Source organism: Polypterus senegalus, chromosome 9 (genome assembly GCF_016835505.1).
Source record: "Polypterus senegalus isolate Bchr_013 chromosome 9, ASM1683550v1, whole genome shotgun sequence".
NCBI lineage: Eukaryota > Metazoa > Chordata > Cladistia > Polypteriformes > Polypteridae > Polypterus > Polypterus senegalus.
In genome coordinates this window covers 43,604,046-43,623,860 of record NC_053162.1, presented here as the reverse complement: position 1 = coordinate 43,623,860, position 19,815 = coordinate 43,604,046, and the positions used below count along the sequence as shown (strand labels likewise).

General features: G+C 34.5%; 1 protein-coding gene across 1 annotated transcript in view; it reads right to left on the bottom strand.

Moving 5' to 3' along the window:
• vrk3 (VRK serine/threonine kinase 3) overlaps window positions 1–19,815 on the bottom strand; it is an 80,056-nt gene that overhangs the window by 16,156 nt on the left and 44,085 nt on the right. Inside the window, exons 6-11 of the mRNA XM_039763026.1 lie at window positions 19,292–19,347; window positions 17,133–17,199; window positions 15,432–15,513; window positions 13,428–13,530; window positions 3,146–3,238; window positions 1,170–1,302 (exon numbers count right to left, since the gene is read on the bottom strand). Of these exons, the coding sequence (XP_039618960.1) occupies window positions 1,170–1,302; window positions 3,146–3,238; window positions 13,428–13,530; window positions 15,432–15,513; window positions 17,133–17,199; window positions 19,292–19,347 (534 nt within the window). The remainder of the gene's footprint in view (window positions 1–1,169; window positions 1,303–3,145; window positions 3,239–13,427; window positions 13,531–15,431; window positions 15,514–17,132; window positions 17,200–19,291; window positions 19,348–19,815) is intronic.

Here is a 19,815-nt window from a genome sequence, read left to right as displayed (position 1 = left end):
GGTGAGTGCAGAAAGGGGTTCTTTCTCATCACCCTGCCATACAGATGTTCTTTGTGCAAATTGCGCAGAATTGTAGAACGATGTACAGATACACCATCTGCAGCAAGATGTTCTTGCAGGTCTTTGGAGGTGATCTGTGGGTTTGTTGTAACCATTCTCATAATCCTGTGCATATGCTGCTCCTGTATTTTTCTTGGCTTGCCAGACCTGAGTTTAACAGCAACTGTGCCTGTGGCTGTTCATTTTCTGATTACATTCCTTACAGTTGAAACTGACTGTTTAAACCTCTGAGATAGCTTTTTGTAGCCTTCTCCTAAACTATGACACTGAACAATCTTTGTTTTCAGATCTTTTGAGAGTTGCTTTGAGGATCCCATGCTGTCACTCTTCAGAGGAGAGCCAAAGGGAAGCACAACTTGCAATTGACCACCTTAAATACCTTTTCTCATGACTGGACACACCTGTCTATGCAGTTCAAGGCTTAACAAGCTAATCCAACCAATTTGTTGTTGCAAGTAATCAGTATTGAGCAGTTCGATGCATTCAAATCAGCAAAATCCCATTTGATTTAATTTCATACAACTAAATACTCCTACACTAAAAATCTTTGATCGGAAAACACCCCAGTACTCAGATGTTCCTAGAAATGAAAGACATACCACTGTTATCTTTTTGTTGAAATTAGAGTAAATTATTATGCAGGCTGACGGGGTTCCTAAACTTTTTCATATGACTGTATATACTTAATGATTTGTGCTTAGTAAATAAAATCAAACGATGCAGAAAACAACTGAACAAGCAGGAACTTTTAGCCACAACAAATATGAAATTTTTGCAGATAAACCTAAAATCCATAACAAAATATCTCCAATATGACTCATGAAAAAAAAAAACAGCTTTCATCGCCAACTTATTCTGTAAACCTTAGTTTATTAACATTTATCTATTCCACATTTAATTTGTGTTGATTACTAATACCCAATAACAAAGTGAACAGGAAAAGTCAACTTTAAGTCTTGTCTGCCATAAATCTTTAGGTGTAAAGATATGGAAAAACACCCACTTTAAATTCTACAAAATGTATTTATATACATTATTTTAAATTCTTTAAATGTTATTTGGGATTTGATAAACTCACCAGAATGTAGGAGGCAGATTCAATGGCTTACCTACTCCTTTGTGAGAGTCAATGCTGATAAACTCCACAGTGCCATCATGCGGAGTCCTGCTTTGTTCACGATACTCAACATGCTGCCCACTGGGGCTGAAGCGGAAGGCAAAAAAATACCCTGCAAGGTACACCTGGTGAGGAATTAGACAGATGTTGAGCATTATTTGCTTGAATAAGGATAAAGGATGGCAGACCTGTGTTTATTTAGGAATTTGCGATCTCTGTGTAGAAACATAAAACAATAGCAAACATTTTTCTTTCCAGAGAATGTAGCTCCTGTTGCCAGCACAATACAGGGGACTATTAAGAGGACAAAGAAAGTAAACTAAAGTGAGTCTGTGAATATTGGCATGGAGAAGACTAATGACCGATCAGGAGAGCACAAGTATATAATAATTCTTGGTGGTCGCAGGAGGTTATTATATTGAAGACAAAAGCTTTTGAAGATGGCATAAAGGAACATCTGTGTGAAAATCTCCATCATACCTCAGGATATACTATTGCATTTTGCCAAGTTCCTACAAAGCGCAAGGTGTTTTGGGTATACCATCTTATGCTCAACAGTAGTTTGTATTTACAGCTCATGCAAATTTCTCTCTGTTGCAATATTTTATATCCAATAACTAGGTGCTTGTTTAGACCAAAAGTCAGTAAACACTGACCAAAGTGTGTAACTGTTATATTTTAGCATTGAGGCGGCTCTCTTTTCTAATGGTACAAGTATCTTTACCAAATGCAATTGAACAACATGTAACAAAGTTGTGAACATCCCATAGTTTTTAAATTCAACATATTATATCACAGACATATTTGCTTCCAATGCAATCAAATTGAAACCTACCTGACAACTAAAGCTTATAGTCATGTTCTGTTTGTAAACAACTGTTTTAATAAATTAATTCACTGAATCACTTAAAAAATAAAATAAACCTAGTAATCAAGATAACATACAGCAAATAAAAATTAATTCTGCAACATAATTAAGTTATTATTACAACAAAGATAGAAACATTTATTAGGTAGCTAAATCTAATGACTGAATTCACAGAAGTAATACATTCTGAATGTGTTTTTTGGTATGGTAACACAAAACTTGCTTTATTAATAATGTTAAACTTCTTACAGTGAAATAATTTTTTTAAAATTTCAAATGTTTAAACATTTTAACTGAATAATAACACCTTTATTTTTGCTGTCATACAAAATCTGTTTAAAAGTACTGTACTTTATTGCTAAAAATTTTTTAATTACATCTGATCACTGAGAAAGCACATTATAAAATAATAATTTTTCCTATTGATTATTATATTTTCAATATATTTTGTATGTAAGAGAAAATATACAGGTATACTGATTACAAAACAATTCTTATGTCACTGTATGAACTGCCAAGCTGTCATGTCTCTTCTTACTGTGTCATATTTGTCTTAGCTGAAGGGATACACCTGTATGTACAACAGCAGAAATTATACAGTATGTGACCTCCATCACAGAAAAACTCAGAAAATACAAAGGTGGCAGATAATTTACCCTTCAAATGTTTGTGTAACCTTGCAAGCTAGAGGTCCTTAGGCTAAGAGCTTCTGTGTTATTTATGAATATCAAATTGAAGGCCCTTATACAATCAAATATTTACTTTGTGAGCCCCTATAACCATCATTATGTTTAAATAAGTCAATATGGATTACAGGATAACCATACTTGCAAACTGTTTGCTCTCTTTAGCAGAGATCAAAGTGAGAAAAGCTGAGTAGCAGGCTGTAACTTTTTTTTTTTAACTTTTCTGGCACAGTTTTTTTAATTTCCGCAGGATGCCTGCACCCAAAGTGAACACTTTGCAGTTTACAGATGGAAACAACAGTCACCAGAAACATTTCCAGCAGGATTAAAATGTGTAAAATGATTCAAAAAACAACAAATGTGAATAAAAAGTATATAACCACTTGAAAAGACATTGTGAGTTACATGACTTGCCTGATGAGGGAGCTGAAGATTGACATATATGTTGCCTGCCTGGATGTCTCCATGCACATACTCATTTTCATGGATGTACTCCAAAACCTCAATCTGCCAACAAATGGTAAAAAATGTTATTTTTCTAATGTGGATGAAATGCTGATGATCTCTATGCTGTCAGTGCCGAGAGTTTAAAACATTCCCCTTATTCAGTGCATGACTCTGTGAACTAATAGGATGGCTACCTATAGAACACATATGCATGAAGGTAAGATCAGATGTAAACAGAAAAAATCTATCAAGCTCAGAAAATAAATAAATCATCGTATCATGTGTATGCAAGTGGGATTATCATTCTCTATTAAACTTTCCCAGCAGGCCTACTACATTCATAATTACTTGTCTCCCCAACAGCCTGTGAATGGCTATGTACACTCTTTGAGAGAAGCCCAAAGTTACACCGTATGATGAAGACAATAATGGTAAAAACTAGAAACATGTTTACTCAGTATGAAGGAATGAATATTGCAGAATAATATGAGCTTCTCTGAGAAGTGACAGCAGCAAAGACACATACCATTTTGGTATACTTCACTACATTTCATGACTGGGCACTTCCATTATGATAATGGCTAACAAAGTAATATTAATGATGTTTTATCATTCACAATGCACTCAGATTAGCCTGATAAACACAACCAGAGGACAGGGAAAGACAATTTGTTTCTGGCCCACATATTTTCCTTGAATCCTCAGACTTACAAAAACGCTACCTGTGACAAAACTGTTTTCTTTGACTATCAACTTTAACAGATCAGACCTTGTATAACTCCATCAACAATCAAATCCTGAATTTCTGAACAAAACCTCATACAAACTGAAGTAGCTTAACACTGAAAGTTTGGCAGTGTCTCTACAATCCCCAAGAAGAGAGACAAATAAGATACCAGAAATTATAGGCCAAAACTCTTGAGCCAAATTATGAATACTATAATAAGATATAAATCAGAAGACTAATTAAAATAATATAATAAATAACAGCCAGCACAGGATCATAAGAGGAAAAAACAGCCAAATCAATTTGTTAAGACTGTCCTGAATATACAATTTGAGTAGTAGACAAGAGTAAAGCACACAGCATATTTTGTAAACATTTTTAAAAACCCTTTGATTCAATACTCCACCAAAAATTAATTTTGAAACTGGTATCCAAGCTAAACTACAAAAGTGGATATCACCTTAGTTAACAGGCTAGAACCAACGAGTACAGATAGAAAAATGTTGTGCACTAGGTGAAGTTACCACAATGGGCGAGTCACTCATGGATCTGCATTGGTAGTTTTCTCAAAGTTTGAAAATGTATGTAAATGTAAATAAAAAGGCTGTGATTTTTATATCCTCTTTGACTTCTATAAAAACTGAAAACTGTAAGACGACAAGAAAAGTAATGTTTTCTCATACCAACTTGTTTTTTCGTAAATATACCCACCTTCCGAATTTGATGTGAAGCCTGTTACCAATATATTACATCATCTTTCCTTTTAATAACACCTAGCAATTGCTTGAGAACTGAAAACACCATTATTTTTTAGATTTGAATGCAGAATTTTCCCCAAAATTCCTTTCTACGAGCATCCACCTTTTAAACCACAAGTGGGGGTGGGGGGGAGTTCTTTCTTGTTTGGAGTTTTAATAATGTGACACACATTTTCAATCAGACACAGGTTCAGACTGCAGGCAGGCCATGCAGCAGGTGAATTCTCTGATTATGAAGCCATACTGTTGTAACATGTGCAGAATGTGGCTTGGCATTGTGTGGTTGATGTAAGCAGGGATGTCCCTGAAGAAGATGTTGCTCCAAACTGCATACATATTCTTCAGCATTAATGTTGCCTTCACAGATGTAGAAGATATTTATGCTATGGGCACTAACACATTACAGTACCATGAGAAATGCTAGCTTTTGATTTGTAGATTAGTAACATTTGGGCCGATCCTGCACTTCTTTGGCCCAGAGAATAAACTTTTGAATGTTTCCATATAAACAATTTGAAAGGTTGATTCTCCAGATTACAGCACATATTAACAGTGATTCAGGCCATTTCTGAAAAAGCTCAAGCCCAGAGAAATTGGAAGTGTTCCTGGAAGTTGACTTCCACCACACATAGTACTGCCTTAACTTATATCTGTGAATGCAGCGTCTATCAGCGTTTATTGACAGCAGTTTTATAAAGTACTCCTGAGCCAATGTGATTACAGTATATCTGGCACAGAAGCATACCAGTTTTTAATGCAGTGCTTTCTGAAAAGTTGAATATAACGGGCTTGATGGACCTAATGGACTCTCATTTGTGAAACGTCTTATGTCCATATATGTTCTATAACGCTGTTAAATTTTCCAATAAATAGTAAGATTACACAACAAAAAGAGGAAATATGAGAAAGATAATTTTAATAATAATCTGCCACTGTATGAGACTAATATAAAAAACTTATAGTTGGCTATCGAAAAAGCCAAATACTGACCTACAACATTACTGCAGCTTTGGACACACTAAGTTCCTTCACCTTCTTTGAGCTGCAGAAGATCTCTGATGACCAGGCTTGGACACACATGCATAACACTAAAGATTCAGCAAAGAAAAGCACAAGAACTTCTATACACTCTGAAGCATGCACAGAAATTTGAGAAAATTATAAAGATACTCTGCATTTTAACTACTGCACAAAAGTGTGGTATATTAACACAGTCACATAATAAAGAATGGCCAGAGAGAGGATTATGACCTCTGTAAGAAAGCTTGTAAGATCTATTTTTCCATCAACTGAAAAGATATACAACAAGCTTTACTACCCTAAAAATAAAACAGCATTACAATACAGGATTTTAAATACCTCAAACAAATAAAACAATAAACATATATTAAAGAAAACAGGATAACCAAATGAGCACAGCTTGTGGACTATGCTCCTACAGTCATGTGAAAAGTACACACTGTGAAATGTTTTTTCTTTTTTAACATGTGTAGACATATCAAGATTTGATCTTCGTTTAATAATATCTTTAGATAAAGGTGACATACATGAAAAATAAATCAATGAAAATTTGAGTTTGCAATCATTTACTCAACAAAACATGAACAGAAATGCCCTTTCTGACTGTTGAAAAAAAAGTCCATCCTTGCCTCTAATAGTCTGTATTACCCCTTGAAGTAAGCACTTCCTAAACTTGTCTAACAGTCTTTGATGTCCATTAGCAGAAAAAGTAGGAGACAAAAATCATACCACGATGGTATTTCTGGATGGCAAAGGTTTCCTCTTGATACACCTCCCATGCAAATTTGTGTAGCCGTTTTCAAATGGTAGACATTGGCACTCTGACATCAACAGTGGCAAGAGCTATCTTTAGGTCCAATGATGAAATTCTGGGAATCTTGGAGACTCCTTTTAGCATCTTGTGTTTGCTCTCAGGCAAAACTTGCTGGGGCAGCCTGGCATGGACAAGATGGCAGTTGTCTGAAGTCTTACCCACTTGTAGATAATATTCTGGACAGGAGAATGGTTGATTTGGAATTGTTTGGAGAACTTTTTATATTTTTTCACAAACTTCCAAGAACAAATGCCAAGCTCCAATATTTACTAGTCACTAAGATTTTTAGAGACCTCTTAAAAATTGATGTTAAATACAGTTCCTTACGCAACTGGAGCAGTGAAGTTAAAAATGCTATTTTTGCCACATAGAGAAGCAGCTCAGATTTAAAGCGAAAAGAGTATGAGGCTAAAGTACAAGATGGCCATTTATTTTTCATTTTGATGATATATTACCACAAGTATACTTTAACATTTCAGAATCCATACATTTTTGACCAACCCCACTACAAAGTGGGCATTAATATTTGGCTAATTGGCTGCTGTGTGCTTACAATGCAAACCAAACTCAAATGGCCTGAATCACTGTCAAAATAACCATAGCAAAAGACAACTGACTGCTTTAGGATCCTCCCGTAAATAACTAGTGTAAATGGAATGTTTTTTGAATATATTTTTTATGCTTATTACTTGGACACTGCTCCCAGGACTCTGTCTTAACTCTTTGAGGGCTGAATATTGTTTCTAAAAAACTCAGCAAACAATGCACTGGTTTCACAGTGAAGTGGTGAGGCTGCCTTCTGCTGTTATGCACCTAAAATCTGGAATAGCCTGCCAATAAGAATTTGCCAGGCTAATACAGTAGAGCACTTTAAAACACTGCTGAAAACATATTACTTTAACATGGCCTTCTCATAACTTCACTTTAACTTAATCCTCATACTCTGTATGTTCAATTCATCATAATAACTATTCATGGTGGTTATAAAATCTGTACTGACCTCTGCTCTCTCTTCTGTTTCTTTTTCCAGTTTCTTTGTGGTGGTGGCCTGTGCCACCACCACCTACTTAAAGCATCATGATGCTCCAAAATTGATGGACTAAAAGCCAGAAGTCTACGTGACCATCATCATCAAGTGCTTCCATGAGAACTCTAAATACAAAGAGGACTGTTTCATTTAGGTTAGGTAGAATGCCCAGAGGGGACTGGGTGGTCTCAAGGTCTGGAATCCCTATGGATTTTATTTTTTTCTCCAGCTGTCTGGAGGTTTTTTTTTCTGTCCACCGGACCTTACTCTTATTCTATGTTAATTAATGTTGACTTATTTTATTTTCTTACTGTGTCTTTTATTCTTATATTCATTATGTAAAGCACTTTGAGCTTTGAGCATGAAAATGTGCTATATAAATAAATGTTGTTGTTGTTCACACATTTCTTGCTATGTGCTGTGACTGCTGTAGGCACCTGTTCAACATCTCTGGCAGCAGTGGCTGCATAGGGGCAGCTCGATGACCACAGCAGGAATGCACAGCGGGCCGGCTACCTCTCTGTCTTCGCATAGCAGGTGGGCAATGGTGGCAGTCGATGCAATATGGTTTGTACCTCTTGTCATCATAAGTGGTGGTCCTCCTAGGCGAACGTTGCTGTAGACGTATCACCTACACGAACATGTTCAGCACCATGATCAGCCGAAGCTGGTCCCTCACTTTCGTTTTCGATATCCTTCTCCAGATCTCTTGCATCAAACTCACAGTCCAAACGGGACTTTACAATCATATGTGAATAATAAATTAAAAATCAGTCTTGGCTATATTTTTAAATTAATTAGTGGTATCTTGATGAAAACATATTTATTTCTATTGAAAACATGAACATTTCTGGGTGGTTCAGATCTCTGACTGGTAGTTTATACAAGCAGAGTTTATATCTAGCCTTAATGTTTAATATAAATGTATGACTTTTAAATACTGATATGCTACAGGAACTCTTCTTCAGTTGCACTGTAAACGTAATCCATATTTTACAGTATAATTTATGTGAATAATGGATAAAATATAGATTTTAACTGCTCTGTCGACAAAATGCCCTAAACCTGGCATATTTCTCTAAACGTGAGAAAAAGGAAAATGTGAGGGGTTAAACTGCATTATAAATCTAAGCAAGAAGTGCATAAACTAGTAAGAGAGAAGTTACCTAAACACAAAATGATAAACCAACTGATTAAGAGTTTGGTTTAAATGAAAATCTATAGCTACTGTGGGCCTCCGGGACTGGAATAGCACATTTTATAAATAAAATAAAAAAAAAAAAAATTTAACATTTTATAAATTTAAAATACTATACTGCTATATATATATAATCACCTCAGTCATTTCATTTTTAATAGACTGAGTAATAATTTGATCAATTTTAGACTAATGCTGTTTTAATACACAGATGTTCATTTCAAAAATATATTTCAATTATTCATCAAGACTTCTTTTTTTGTACATATTCACTAATAAGAGATTATTTGAATTTCTAAACCCAACCCAAGATTGTGGCGTCCACTCCCAGTGTTAAATAGTCCTCAACTAACGCACAGAAACCTGTAACAAACTGAAAAATATGAACCTCTATTTTTTGTTCTTTAATATTTTAGAGTTCTGTATTCTTTCATATTGATTAACATGAGTTTGATAGTATGGTTATATTATTTAGTGCACTTTTCCCTTATTCATCTCCATAGAAATCTACTATTAATCTAAATTATTACAGCGTAATTTATTACTTCACCTGCTTGCTTTACGTTTTGGTAACTTGTGAGCTTTAACAGGTTGGCGAAATTTTAGGTTCTGTACCCAGAAGTTCTTTCAATTGGCCCAATGCCATGAGAAAAACATTCAAATGATAAAAGTTATTACCAGAATGATTTACATTCCAAATAACTTGTTCCCAAACAGCACCAACATCCCAACTGTAATTGGTCCAATACTGCATCTAATAGTGTTTAGGGCTTTCAATGTAGACCAATATTCCTAAACTCCTGTATAGGATATTACAGGATTTCCTAAGGAAATGCTGTTGAAGTCAATTCATCAAATAAGTGTCTTGCAGCATCAGATTTTCCAGCATGAGGAGAGCAGCAGGGCAGAGAAATTTTACATAGCAGAAAGGGTAAATGTATTTAGAATAAATGTTGTGATAAACTGATAAAATTCTAACTTTTCTCATAATGGCTGCTGATAGGAAAACTACTCTACTGCTGCAAAGTGGCTTTCTTCACAATGATTAAAGTTGTAATCTGAGAATACCTGACTCTAAGCACATGTTCACTTGGAACATTGTAGCTTTAGAAAACATCACTATGAAGAAGTGAAAATTTCACTACATAGCTGACAAAATAGCACAGCTCCTAAAATAAATTGCACATCACCTCCCAAGCAATAAATGCTTGACTTTGCAAATTAAGTACACTGTTTGTATTTTCATTTCAGCAGTTTCTTTCCATTGATTTCATTAAGTTTAAGAACTGTGCCACCTACTGGATGCCTCTTTAGAAACATATGCTGAGCACCCAAAGTGCAAGTAGGGAAGGAATGTTAATTAACCTTAGTATCAGTGTAAAGTTTCATCCTCACAGCACACATTTAATTCACAAAACAGTGCCAGAAATAAGACAGTAATAACTTTTCTGGCACCTATAATTTCTTGGATGAAACCACAAAGAGGTAAACATTGTATAAAGGTATGGAATTTTGTGGGAGTCTTTATTTAATTTGTTTCATGTACATTGACCTATGTAGAATTGAACCACATAGCATGTATTCTCAAACAAACTGACATACTTCAAAACTGAAAATCTTCTGTAATTATTTATATTAGCATTACAACCTTGCTGTTTACCAAAATCTAACTTGATGCCTCATTACTGCTAATGAAAGATGTTGATTTGATGTTGAACTGGAAAGATTGTACGCTTCATTCAAAACTACTGAATTGCTCATTAAATCATATTTTTTAGTATTAATCTACTTTAATTATTACTCACATTAAATTTCCAAACACAGCACTGGGAATTTCTCTTAAAATTAACCATAAACATAATATGTTTCCAATCAATTTAACATCTTTTTGACAATGATTACCTATCCGAGTAGTTTGGAAGGAGGGTAGGATCTAACTGTGCAAGTTATATTAGAATACAACTGAGTGGCAATAGGAACTGCTGGACCACTACATCTAACCAGATTCTATTTTGTATTTCCTTACATTCAATGTTCTCCTCTTCCTCTGTTTGAAGCAGAGCAAAGAGCAAAGTCACTTTTATTATTTTAAGAGCAGTCTCCAGTACCAGGCAAGAATGTGCTGTTCAAATTATTTAATCTCATGAAAGATTCTCTTGAATACAAACTCAAATTTTACTCTTATTTTCTCAGATATGTATGTCTTTAAGTTAATCTGACATGATTTAAATTAACCATAACATTTCTATTGACATTAATCACTACAAAAAAATCCACAAGGAAGGCAAAGAACTTTACTCAGCCTTATGCAGATTCATGTAGCACTAATAATCTGGAATTGTGACTACAGCATCATCTTTGTTGTTTAAACAAATTATGCAAGCTCTTATAAACTAATCATTATTTTCATCAATGACAAGTCATTCTCAAAATGAAACAATACATGCAATTAGGATTCTGTTACTGAAAGATGTTCCACATTTGCATAACGCTAAAGGAATTACCAGTGGGTGAGCCCAAATAGATTGCCTAATATAGCAAGTTTTATTTTCAAGTGCTAGGTGACTTTACAGCTGCACTTTCAAAAATCATATCAGTGAGTATGTTTTCTTTCCTTTCAAAAATACAAAAGTGCAGTCTCACCAGTACCAAAAACTGTAATAAAATGAGGAATTTATTCGTAAGATTTTTTTTTAATTTTGTAAAGTCTGTACAAAAGCAGTGCTAAATGAATTTAAACACTATGAATATGAAATTTGGCTAAGAATCCAAAATGGATACATTTTATAGCTAGAGAAGATGAAAACAATCAGCCTTACAAAAATGAAAAATATTTTTTATTTTATGTATTGTAAGTGCCATGGAGGACAGACAGGCATCCTGACCAGGATGGAGACATTCTTGCCCAGCAGGAATGCCGTAATAGAAGAACTGCAGGAGTGGAGGCACAACATGGCTAGAATGCTGTATAATCTTTGTCCCAGCATCAACCTGTAATGAATGGACTTGGTGAACATTGATACTAGATGCAGTTCATACTCCGACACAGAAGGTAGCAGTGTTCCCCAATGTTGATACCAATCAGGACACTGTGATCAGAGGTCTGTGGTGAAGCACTATTTTTAAATAATGAGGTCACGGAGCATGCAGGCTCTCTGTGCACATGCCTCTCTGGGGCTGATTGGGGGGCTTGGCTGATTGCGCATTCATGTGCAAATGCGAGTGTGTCAGTCGGGTGACTCATTCACACCTTGGAGTAGGTGGAAGATAGCACCATGATAGAAAGGAGAGAATCAAGATCAAAAACCAGAATATGATCAGAACAATGAAAGTCAGGTCCACGAGCAGAACCAGCTAGAGAGAGGGAAGGCAGAGTGTTCGTTGACCTCATGGTAGAGCAAACGGATGGAAATGCATGAGAAGGATTATTACCCGCAAATTTAAATGGAGGTGCGGGTACAATGATGGCAGAGTCCTCCTTAAGGATCCGAGGGACAGCAAGTTTTTTAAGAAGGAACATGGGGGGACATCCGATTCCCAGCAGTCTGGCAGACGGGATCAGTATGGAGGATCGTAGCTGCTGGTGAAAATCCTGGCTAAGTAAGCTATGGGTGAGCTGGGGAAACAGAGTGGTTATGCTGGACTCAGTCAAAAATGGGATAAACTTAATTTTTCTCTTTGTAAAAACTTGATTGCTTTGTATGGATTGTAATAAAATTAATAAAAAATAAATTAAAAAAAAAAAAAATGGGAGAAAGATCAAGGACCCAATGAGTGTGCTGTTTTACTCAGGTTTTATCTTTGGACCATTTGTTTTTTATCTCACAGAAAGTTCACTAATTTTATTATATTATTTATTTAAGGAAGATCATTTTATGCATTACACTCTCAAACTCTTCCTCCCTTTCCTCTACAGACCAGCTGAACGAAATCTCACCTGTGCCTAAAGACATTACTTCCGGCCCCACCCAGCCTGACATAATTTCCTCCAGTCAACGTATATAACTGCCATGTTATTGTAACCCTCAGTTTTGTTTTGGACTCCAGTCTGTAAAGTTGTTTTTATTTTTGCATATACCTGTTTCAAGTATACAGTGCGGCTTTTTCTGCCTTTTGTGTCCACTTTTATCTCCATATTATATATATTGCACAAAAGTTATGGTCAATAATATCTTGAAAGAATTTCCATACTTATGCAGACTAAAAATTATCATCCATCTGTCCAGTTTAGATTATCAGGGCACATCATAATACAATAACAATAAACATTACCTGTCATCTTATAAAAAATTATTTAAATTTGAAGATGTTTAAGTACACAGGTAAAAATGTTACAAAGGGAGTAGCACTGGCACTGTCACCTTAGTTGTTGAACACCACAATAATTCTAACAGGAGTTTCTTTTCTTTGATGTATACTTATGTGGGTTTATAGATTCTTCCACAGTCCCCAGTACTTTGTCAAGTTGATTTGTGAGGTTATACTGTAGTGGTCCACTTCAAGTGAGTATGTGAAGGAGTGTAACCTAAAATGGATTAAACTTCTGTCGTAGGCTGATCTTTGTTTCCATTTACCGTCAGAAGAGGCTTTGGCTCCTTGCAATCGTGTACTGGGTAAGTGAGTTCAAGCAATACAATTCAGATAAATATAATCATTTCAGTGCACAAAGAAAAGGAACAAGTAAATCTGTTTTGAAAGCACTTACAATTTTAAGGGCAAGAAAAAGAACGGTCTTCTCAGGCAGCAACATTTTAGTGTCATCCAGTCTTGACTGTAATGTTATGCCCATGTCTGGAAAGATTAGAAACCTAACATAAAACAAAAACAAAATTGACTAAAAAAAACAATAATTATTTTAACTGTAATGTGACTATTGTGGACAGCAGTTTAACAGTTTTTCATAAGTATAAGTACATACCAGAAAACAGCCTCCACTGCAGGAAAAAGTAAAAAACAGAGTTTTGATCTCATACATTAAACATTTTGTTCATTTCTGTACTTCATCCTTTGCATAGTACTTGAGAAACACAGCATATTAAGAATGATTTCTTCTAAATGTAATTATTTTTTATGTTAAAAACACCATAAAATGTTTTATACACCCAACAGAAACACAACAAAACAAAAATGTTTTAACATAATTGAATTTTGGAAGTGATGACATTTAGAGAATGTACAAAAGATTCAAATGGCAATCATATAATTTGCATTAATTCTAGCTTTCATTTACAGATGATGGAAAGCAGAATGATTGTTTTATTTCTCATGAAATAAAATTCAAAGACATACAGTATTCCTCAGGTAACTCAACTTCCATTATAAACAAGCTGTAATATTAATAATTTTCCCAAATGAAATTTATACATACTGATATCGTGCAATTATGTATCTGCATATTTAAAAAAAAAAGTAGTTTTTGTAAGCATTTGGTAAGAAAAGAGAATTATAAAAAGCAACATACAGGTTCAGTCCATTGGCTTTCTTATCTGTCAAATTAGCATTTTAACTCTTTTTAATTGATAAGGATACATTTATTGGCCTAAAAGTAACATAATGTTTAACTAAAAAAAAATAATTACCTTAGGTAATCTAAACAATGGTGCTTTATGTAGCATTTAAAATATATTAAAATGTGACAATTCTAAAGCCAATCCATTTATAAAAAGCAATTGATTTTATACAATAAAAGTGGAAAGGTTGTAGTAACTGTAGACTAATCTAAAATCATTAAGCAGAAAGACAGGGAAGGAAATGACAACCTTAAGGAACCAAACTTTTCAGAAATGTTGAGCTGCAGATTTATCATAGTGCGCACTGGAGAGGTAAACCACTGCAGTGCACTCGAGAATGAAGGGAATGATAAACTCTTCTGATTTAACCAAAGTGTATTTCAAGATAACACTTTCAAGTGGCTATATAGCTTACATTCCTTACATTGGCAGACACGTTAATATGTCACAACAAACCTGAACAGATTACTCTGTAGAATGAATATAATTCAACCAGAAGAATCACATGCCTTCACATCCAGTATAAACCATTTCTAATTGTCTTCATCTGGTATTTTCATAGAAAAATGCATTTTTCCAATGATGATTGCTAATTGTTATTACTGTTTAGTGTTAATTTATTTCTGTGTGTGCTTTTAAAATAACTATGCAGTTGCTAAATTGAAGTAGTACTAAACATCTTTCAGTATGGTCACAGTATGCAAAGTGAAGGACACTGCTGCTTCATAGTTCTTGAACAAATGATGGACTCCATGTTGGGGTATCTTCTGAGAAGAGTTTACATGTTCTATTTGCACTTGAGTAGATTTTCACCTGGAATTCTAGTTCCCTAGCATAATCCTAAAGCATGCCCATGAACTGACCCTGTGGGGGTAGGTATACGAGTATGTCTATGTGTGAATGTAGCCAGTTGCTATTGTCAGCATATGCTTTGACTCCCTGTGATCCAGTGAACCGAAAAAAAACCCCAACTGTGTTCAGAAAATAAACACAAGTGGAAAAGATGTTCAGTGTAAAAATTCAAGATGTTAAGAGATTAATCCTTCAGGTTTTCCATTTATTCTTATGAAAGGGAAAAATCACTCAGTTCTCATTTTTAACCTGGAGATGCTGTATGGTTGGGATACTTATGTAGATTAATGAAAAAAATTACATTTAGTATCACATTAAATAATCTTCACCATGCAACAGGTTCATACCTGTAATCAGAATGAAGTCCAAAGCCAACACAGGTAGGAACTCCCAGAAAATTCATTTTGTGGAGCTTTTTCCATTTGTCAACTACAGAAAACAATAAAAATGAAATAAGACAACAAAACAGTCTGTGTCTCTACTTTATTCTTTACAAAATAACATTGGTCTAAGACTGCACTCTAAATAGCAACACAAAAAATAAATTTTGCCACTAGTGCAAGTTAATAGCAAAAATCATTTGAATTTTGTAAAAATAAATTTCAGATTGAATTCTGATAAAACAAATGCTATAAACAATTTATAAAGGAATCAGTCCATTACCAAAAGTTAAATACAGCCTTAACAAGGAATGAACGATCTCTGTATGTGAAACTGATTTTTAGGAAATTGAAGACATTCCACAAATACATCAAAGATTAATCATATATGAAAGTAATAGCCTGTGGTGCGCTGGCGCCCTGCCTAAGGTTTGTTTTCTACCTTGCGCCCTGTGTTGGCTGGGATTGGCTCCAGCAGACCCCCATGACCCTGTAGTTAGGATATAGCGGGTTGGATAATGGATGGATGGAAAGTAGTGTACTTACAAGATGGTATGTCCCCAGCAAAATCTAAAAATTACATTTTTAAACGCTTACACGTTAGAAAACACTTTATCGTGTTCATAAAAATTATTTGTCCACGCTTTTAAATCAATTTAGTCAGGCAACTCCTCACTAACCAGAATGAGAAATCCCCCACATATACTGTATACTGTTTGATGGCCCTTGATGTCCAGTTATGTAAGATGTTGAGCTCTTTGGAGTTACCCTCTATTTTTGGTCCTCTGGACACAAATCCCCCATTTTTAAGCCAATTTTGCACAGGAATTTACATCCTTATTATAAAGAGTAAACCAACAGATGTCTTCAGAAAAAATTATCAGAAGGACTTAAAGTTGTACATACTACAACAACCGACTCCAGGGGTTCACCCCTAATCGGATATCAGGGTCAAAGTGGCTCGTTTTCATGAAAGTTAAAAAAAAAAATAGTGATTGGTAATATAGACGTGTATTTTGACTTATGCTATTTGTAAGTTTCTGATCATGAATATGATATTTTTGATATTTGATTTTTTATTGATATTCCTAGCCTTCTAAGAGCCACTGACAGAAGGTTAAAAATAATACATTTCAAACATAAGCATGTGGGGTATTATTGTTTTAATCTGTTTTGAGGTCAGTGATTACGAATATGATGTTGTTTTCATCTTTTACTAGGGATCTAGCCCTCTATGGTTCTCTGTTAGAGTAAAAAATCAAAATTATTTATTACAATTGAGAATACTTTAAACATTTAAATTGAAGTACACATTCTAATATTCCAGATATTTGACGTAAGTGTTCTTGTAAATTATGCACTTATTCCTCATGAAGTAAATCATGTTTCTTTTGAACGCCTTGAACTGGGGTGGCTTATGCTAATTCAGAATTTTTGTATGCTTACAATTTATAATCCACATTACAGTATGGTGCCAAGTAAAATGATAAACTTATGAAAACAAACTTAAAACCATACTTCATCAAGTACCATTTTGACATTTATAAGTGCAACATATACTAAAGCCGTCAGCCAAAAAAATGTATCTAACTGACTAATGTTGCCTTCTTTCTTATTTAAATAAAGAAATTTAGGTACATCGAGACAACACATCATCAGGTTACTTGCCTGAAGCTGGTTTTGCTGCACGCTGAAGGAAATTCTGCTCATTAAATATTTTCCCCTCTTTGGCAGCCTTTGAAGGAAATATAAAATCTGATTATAATCATTACAAATCAAAAATGAGTTTATGTTACTGATCATAATTTTCTCATTAAATGTTTTGATGCAATGCTTAGAAGAGGAGCAAATTTTAATATTGTTAAGTAAAAGTAATTATTCACAATATATGTAAAAGACAATCTCATTAATGTAGGTCTGTAAGAAGACTCCTAGGTGATTTCAACAAAGGCAGAACTGAAGAGACTCCATATAATTAAAATCACTTGTATATCATATATAAATTAAAGGGTATATTTGTGATGTGTAAATGACCCATAAAATAAAGTGTAGTAAAAAATTTGTACACATTCAGCTTCTAAATTCAGCATGTCAATCTGCAGCGTTCATGTACTTTTTCACAAAGTACTGTCAGTATAAAACTTTACAAATAATAACCCTTCATTTATTAATTTTTAACAAAGAAACTTTGAATAGGATTTGTGACATGTATAGCACATTTAAGATGTTTCAAAGTTTAATTGAAGGTTTTCAATGATGTTCAATTTTGGGGACTGTGAGAGTCACTGTAAAACATTAATCTAGAAGCCATTCTTTTTTCAGCTTTGGTTTCCTGACTGACTGTCTGACATTTTTTTTAATTTGTTGATATTTACTTGAGTGCATTTTTGCCTGTACTCGCATTATGCTTCCTGTGCCACTGGCTGCCACAAAATCAACAGTTGGCAAGATGATTCCTTTTCTTCAAATGCTGCTCCTTCTTTTCTCCAAACAAAACATTTTAGGTTGTGGCCAAAAAGTTCAATTTTAACACCGCATTGTATTCCAAAGTGCCCCTTTCTTATACTATTGTTGTTTTAAATTCTTAACATGTTGTTTTATGATAAGGTCACAGGTAAGGTTTACTTCTGATCTTTCTTCCATGAACATATAAGTACTGCTGCACACTGCAGCAGTGCAGCACCACTCCTTTCTCAGCTAAACCTGCATGCAGGTCCCTTGCAGTCATATGGGTTTTATTCTTTGCTTTCCTGCACAATATACTTGTTCAAGCTGTTTTATCTTTCAGCTTGGTCTTACAGATCATGCCTTACCCCTGACAGTTCCACTTCACTCCCATTTCCTAAATGACATTCTGGATTGTGGAAATTATTAGCTTGAACTGCTCTGATGTTTTTATATTCTGCCACTGCTTTTTAGGCATCAATTAGTTAAATTTTCATATCCTCATTTGGTTGCAAAGAAGAGCCCATGAATGAGTGTTGCATAATGTTTGAAGAATTTATTAGGCTCTGGAGCTGACAATTCCTAACCAGACTAACAACCTAAAATGTTGTGAGACCTTATAAAGGTTGCCCAAAACTTTGGAAATGGCACATTTGGCTTTTATTTTTTAACATTTTTTTAGTCTAATAAAATGTAACTATAGGTTAACATTTTCATAAAAATGCCATTGTTTTAGTTTGTTTGTTGTCAAAGTTGAATTTATTATTTTTTGCTTTGTATGGCTACAAATTATGAAATTTGACCAGGAGTGTCCAAACATTGCATGGGCCTGTAAGTGTGGATATGTACCCTTTTTAAGGAATTCACACTCACTTCAGGGTACATTTCTTCACTCCATCACATGCTACCAGGATGAGCGCTGGTTCTTGCAATTCCAAATTGGACAATGAATGCAAAGATATTTTTCAATGAGTTAAGCTGATGCCACATAACTTTAGATATCCAAATTTGATTCACAGTCAATGTATCTAAAAAGCATGCAATTTAATTGGTATCTCTAAACTGGTCTATTGTGTACATGAGTGTGACTTAGAAAGGACTGGTGTCTTCAGGGCTGGTCTCTGCATTGTGCATAGTGTTGACCTCCCATGAAATAAATGGATGGATTTTATTTTTTTTAAAGACTGGCAAAAACATATGGCTTCATCCAAAACATAAAGCACACAGGAGGCAGTTCTTTGCCTTTATAATATATTTAATCATTGTTAACTCAATTAAAAAATTAAAACACCTAGAACATTCCTCGAGTTGAATTTATGACACACATCTTCTGAAAAGCAATCTGTGATTTTAGCTCTGTGCATGTTATATAAATGTCTTACCAGTTTGACTATGTGCTTGTAGTTATCAGAAAAGGCTCCAGAAGAACTGATCACAGCTGAGAAAGTAAAAAAAGATTGGTGCAATTAGAAATAAAAAAAAAAAAAAACAAGAAATGAGACAATTCAAAAAGTCCCACCAGCAAACATGAATTTAGAACACAACCATGTTAAAAAGAAAAGGTAGAGGGTTGCGTTGGTGTGAAGCCAAGTACAGGTGCCGGTCATAAAATTAGAATATCATGACAAAGTTGATTTATTTTAGTAATTGCATTCAAAAAGTGTAACTTGTATATTAGATTCATTCATTACACACAGACTGAGGTATTTCGAATGTTTATTTCTTTTAATTTTGATGATTATAACTGACAACTAATGAAAGTCCCAAATTCAGTATCTCGGAAAATTAGAATATGGTGAAAAAGTTCAATATTGAAGACACCAGGGGCCTCATGTATAACGCCGTGCGTAGAACTCGCACTATAACATGGCATAAGCACAAAAGCCGAAATGTGCTTACGCACAGA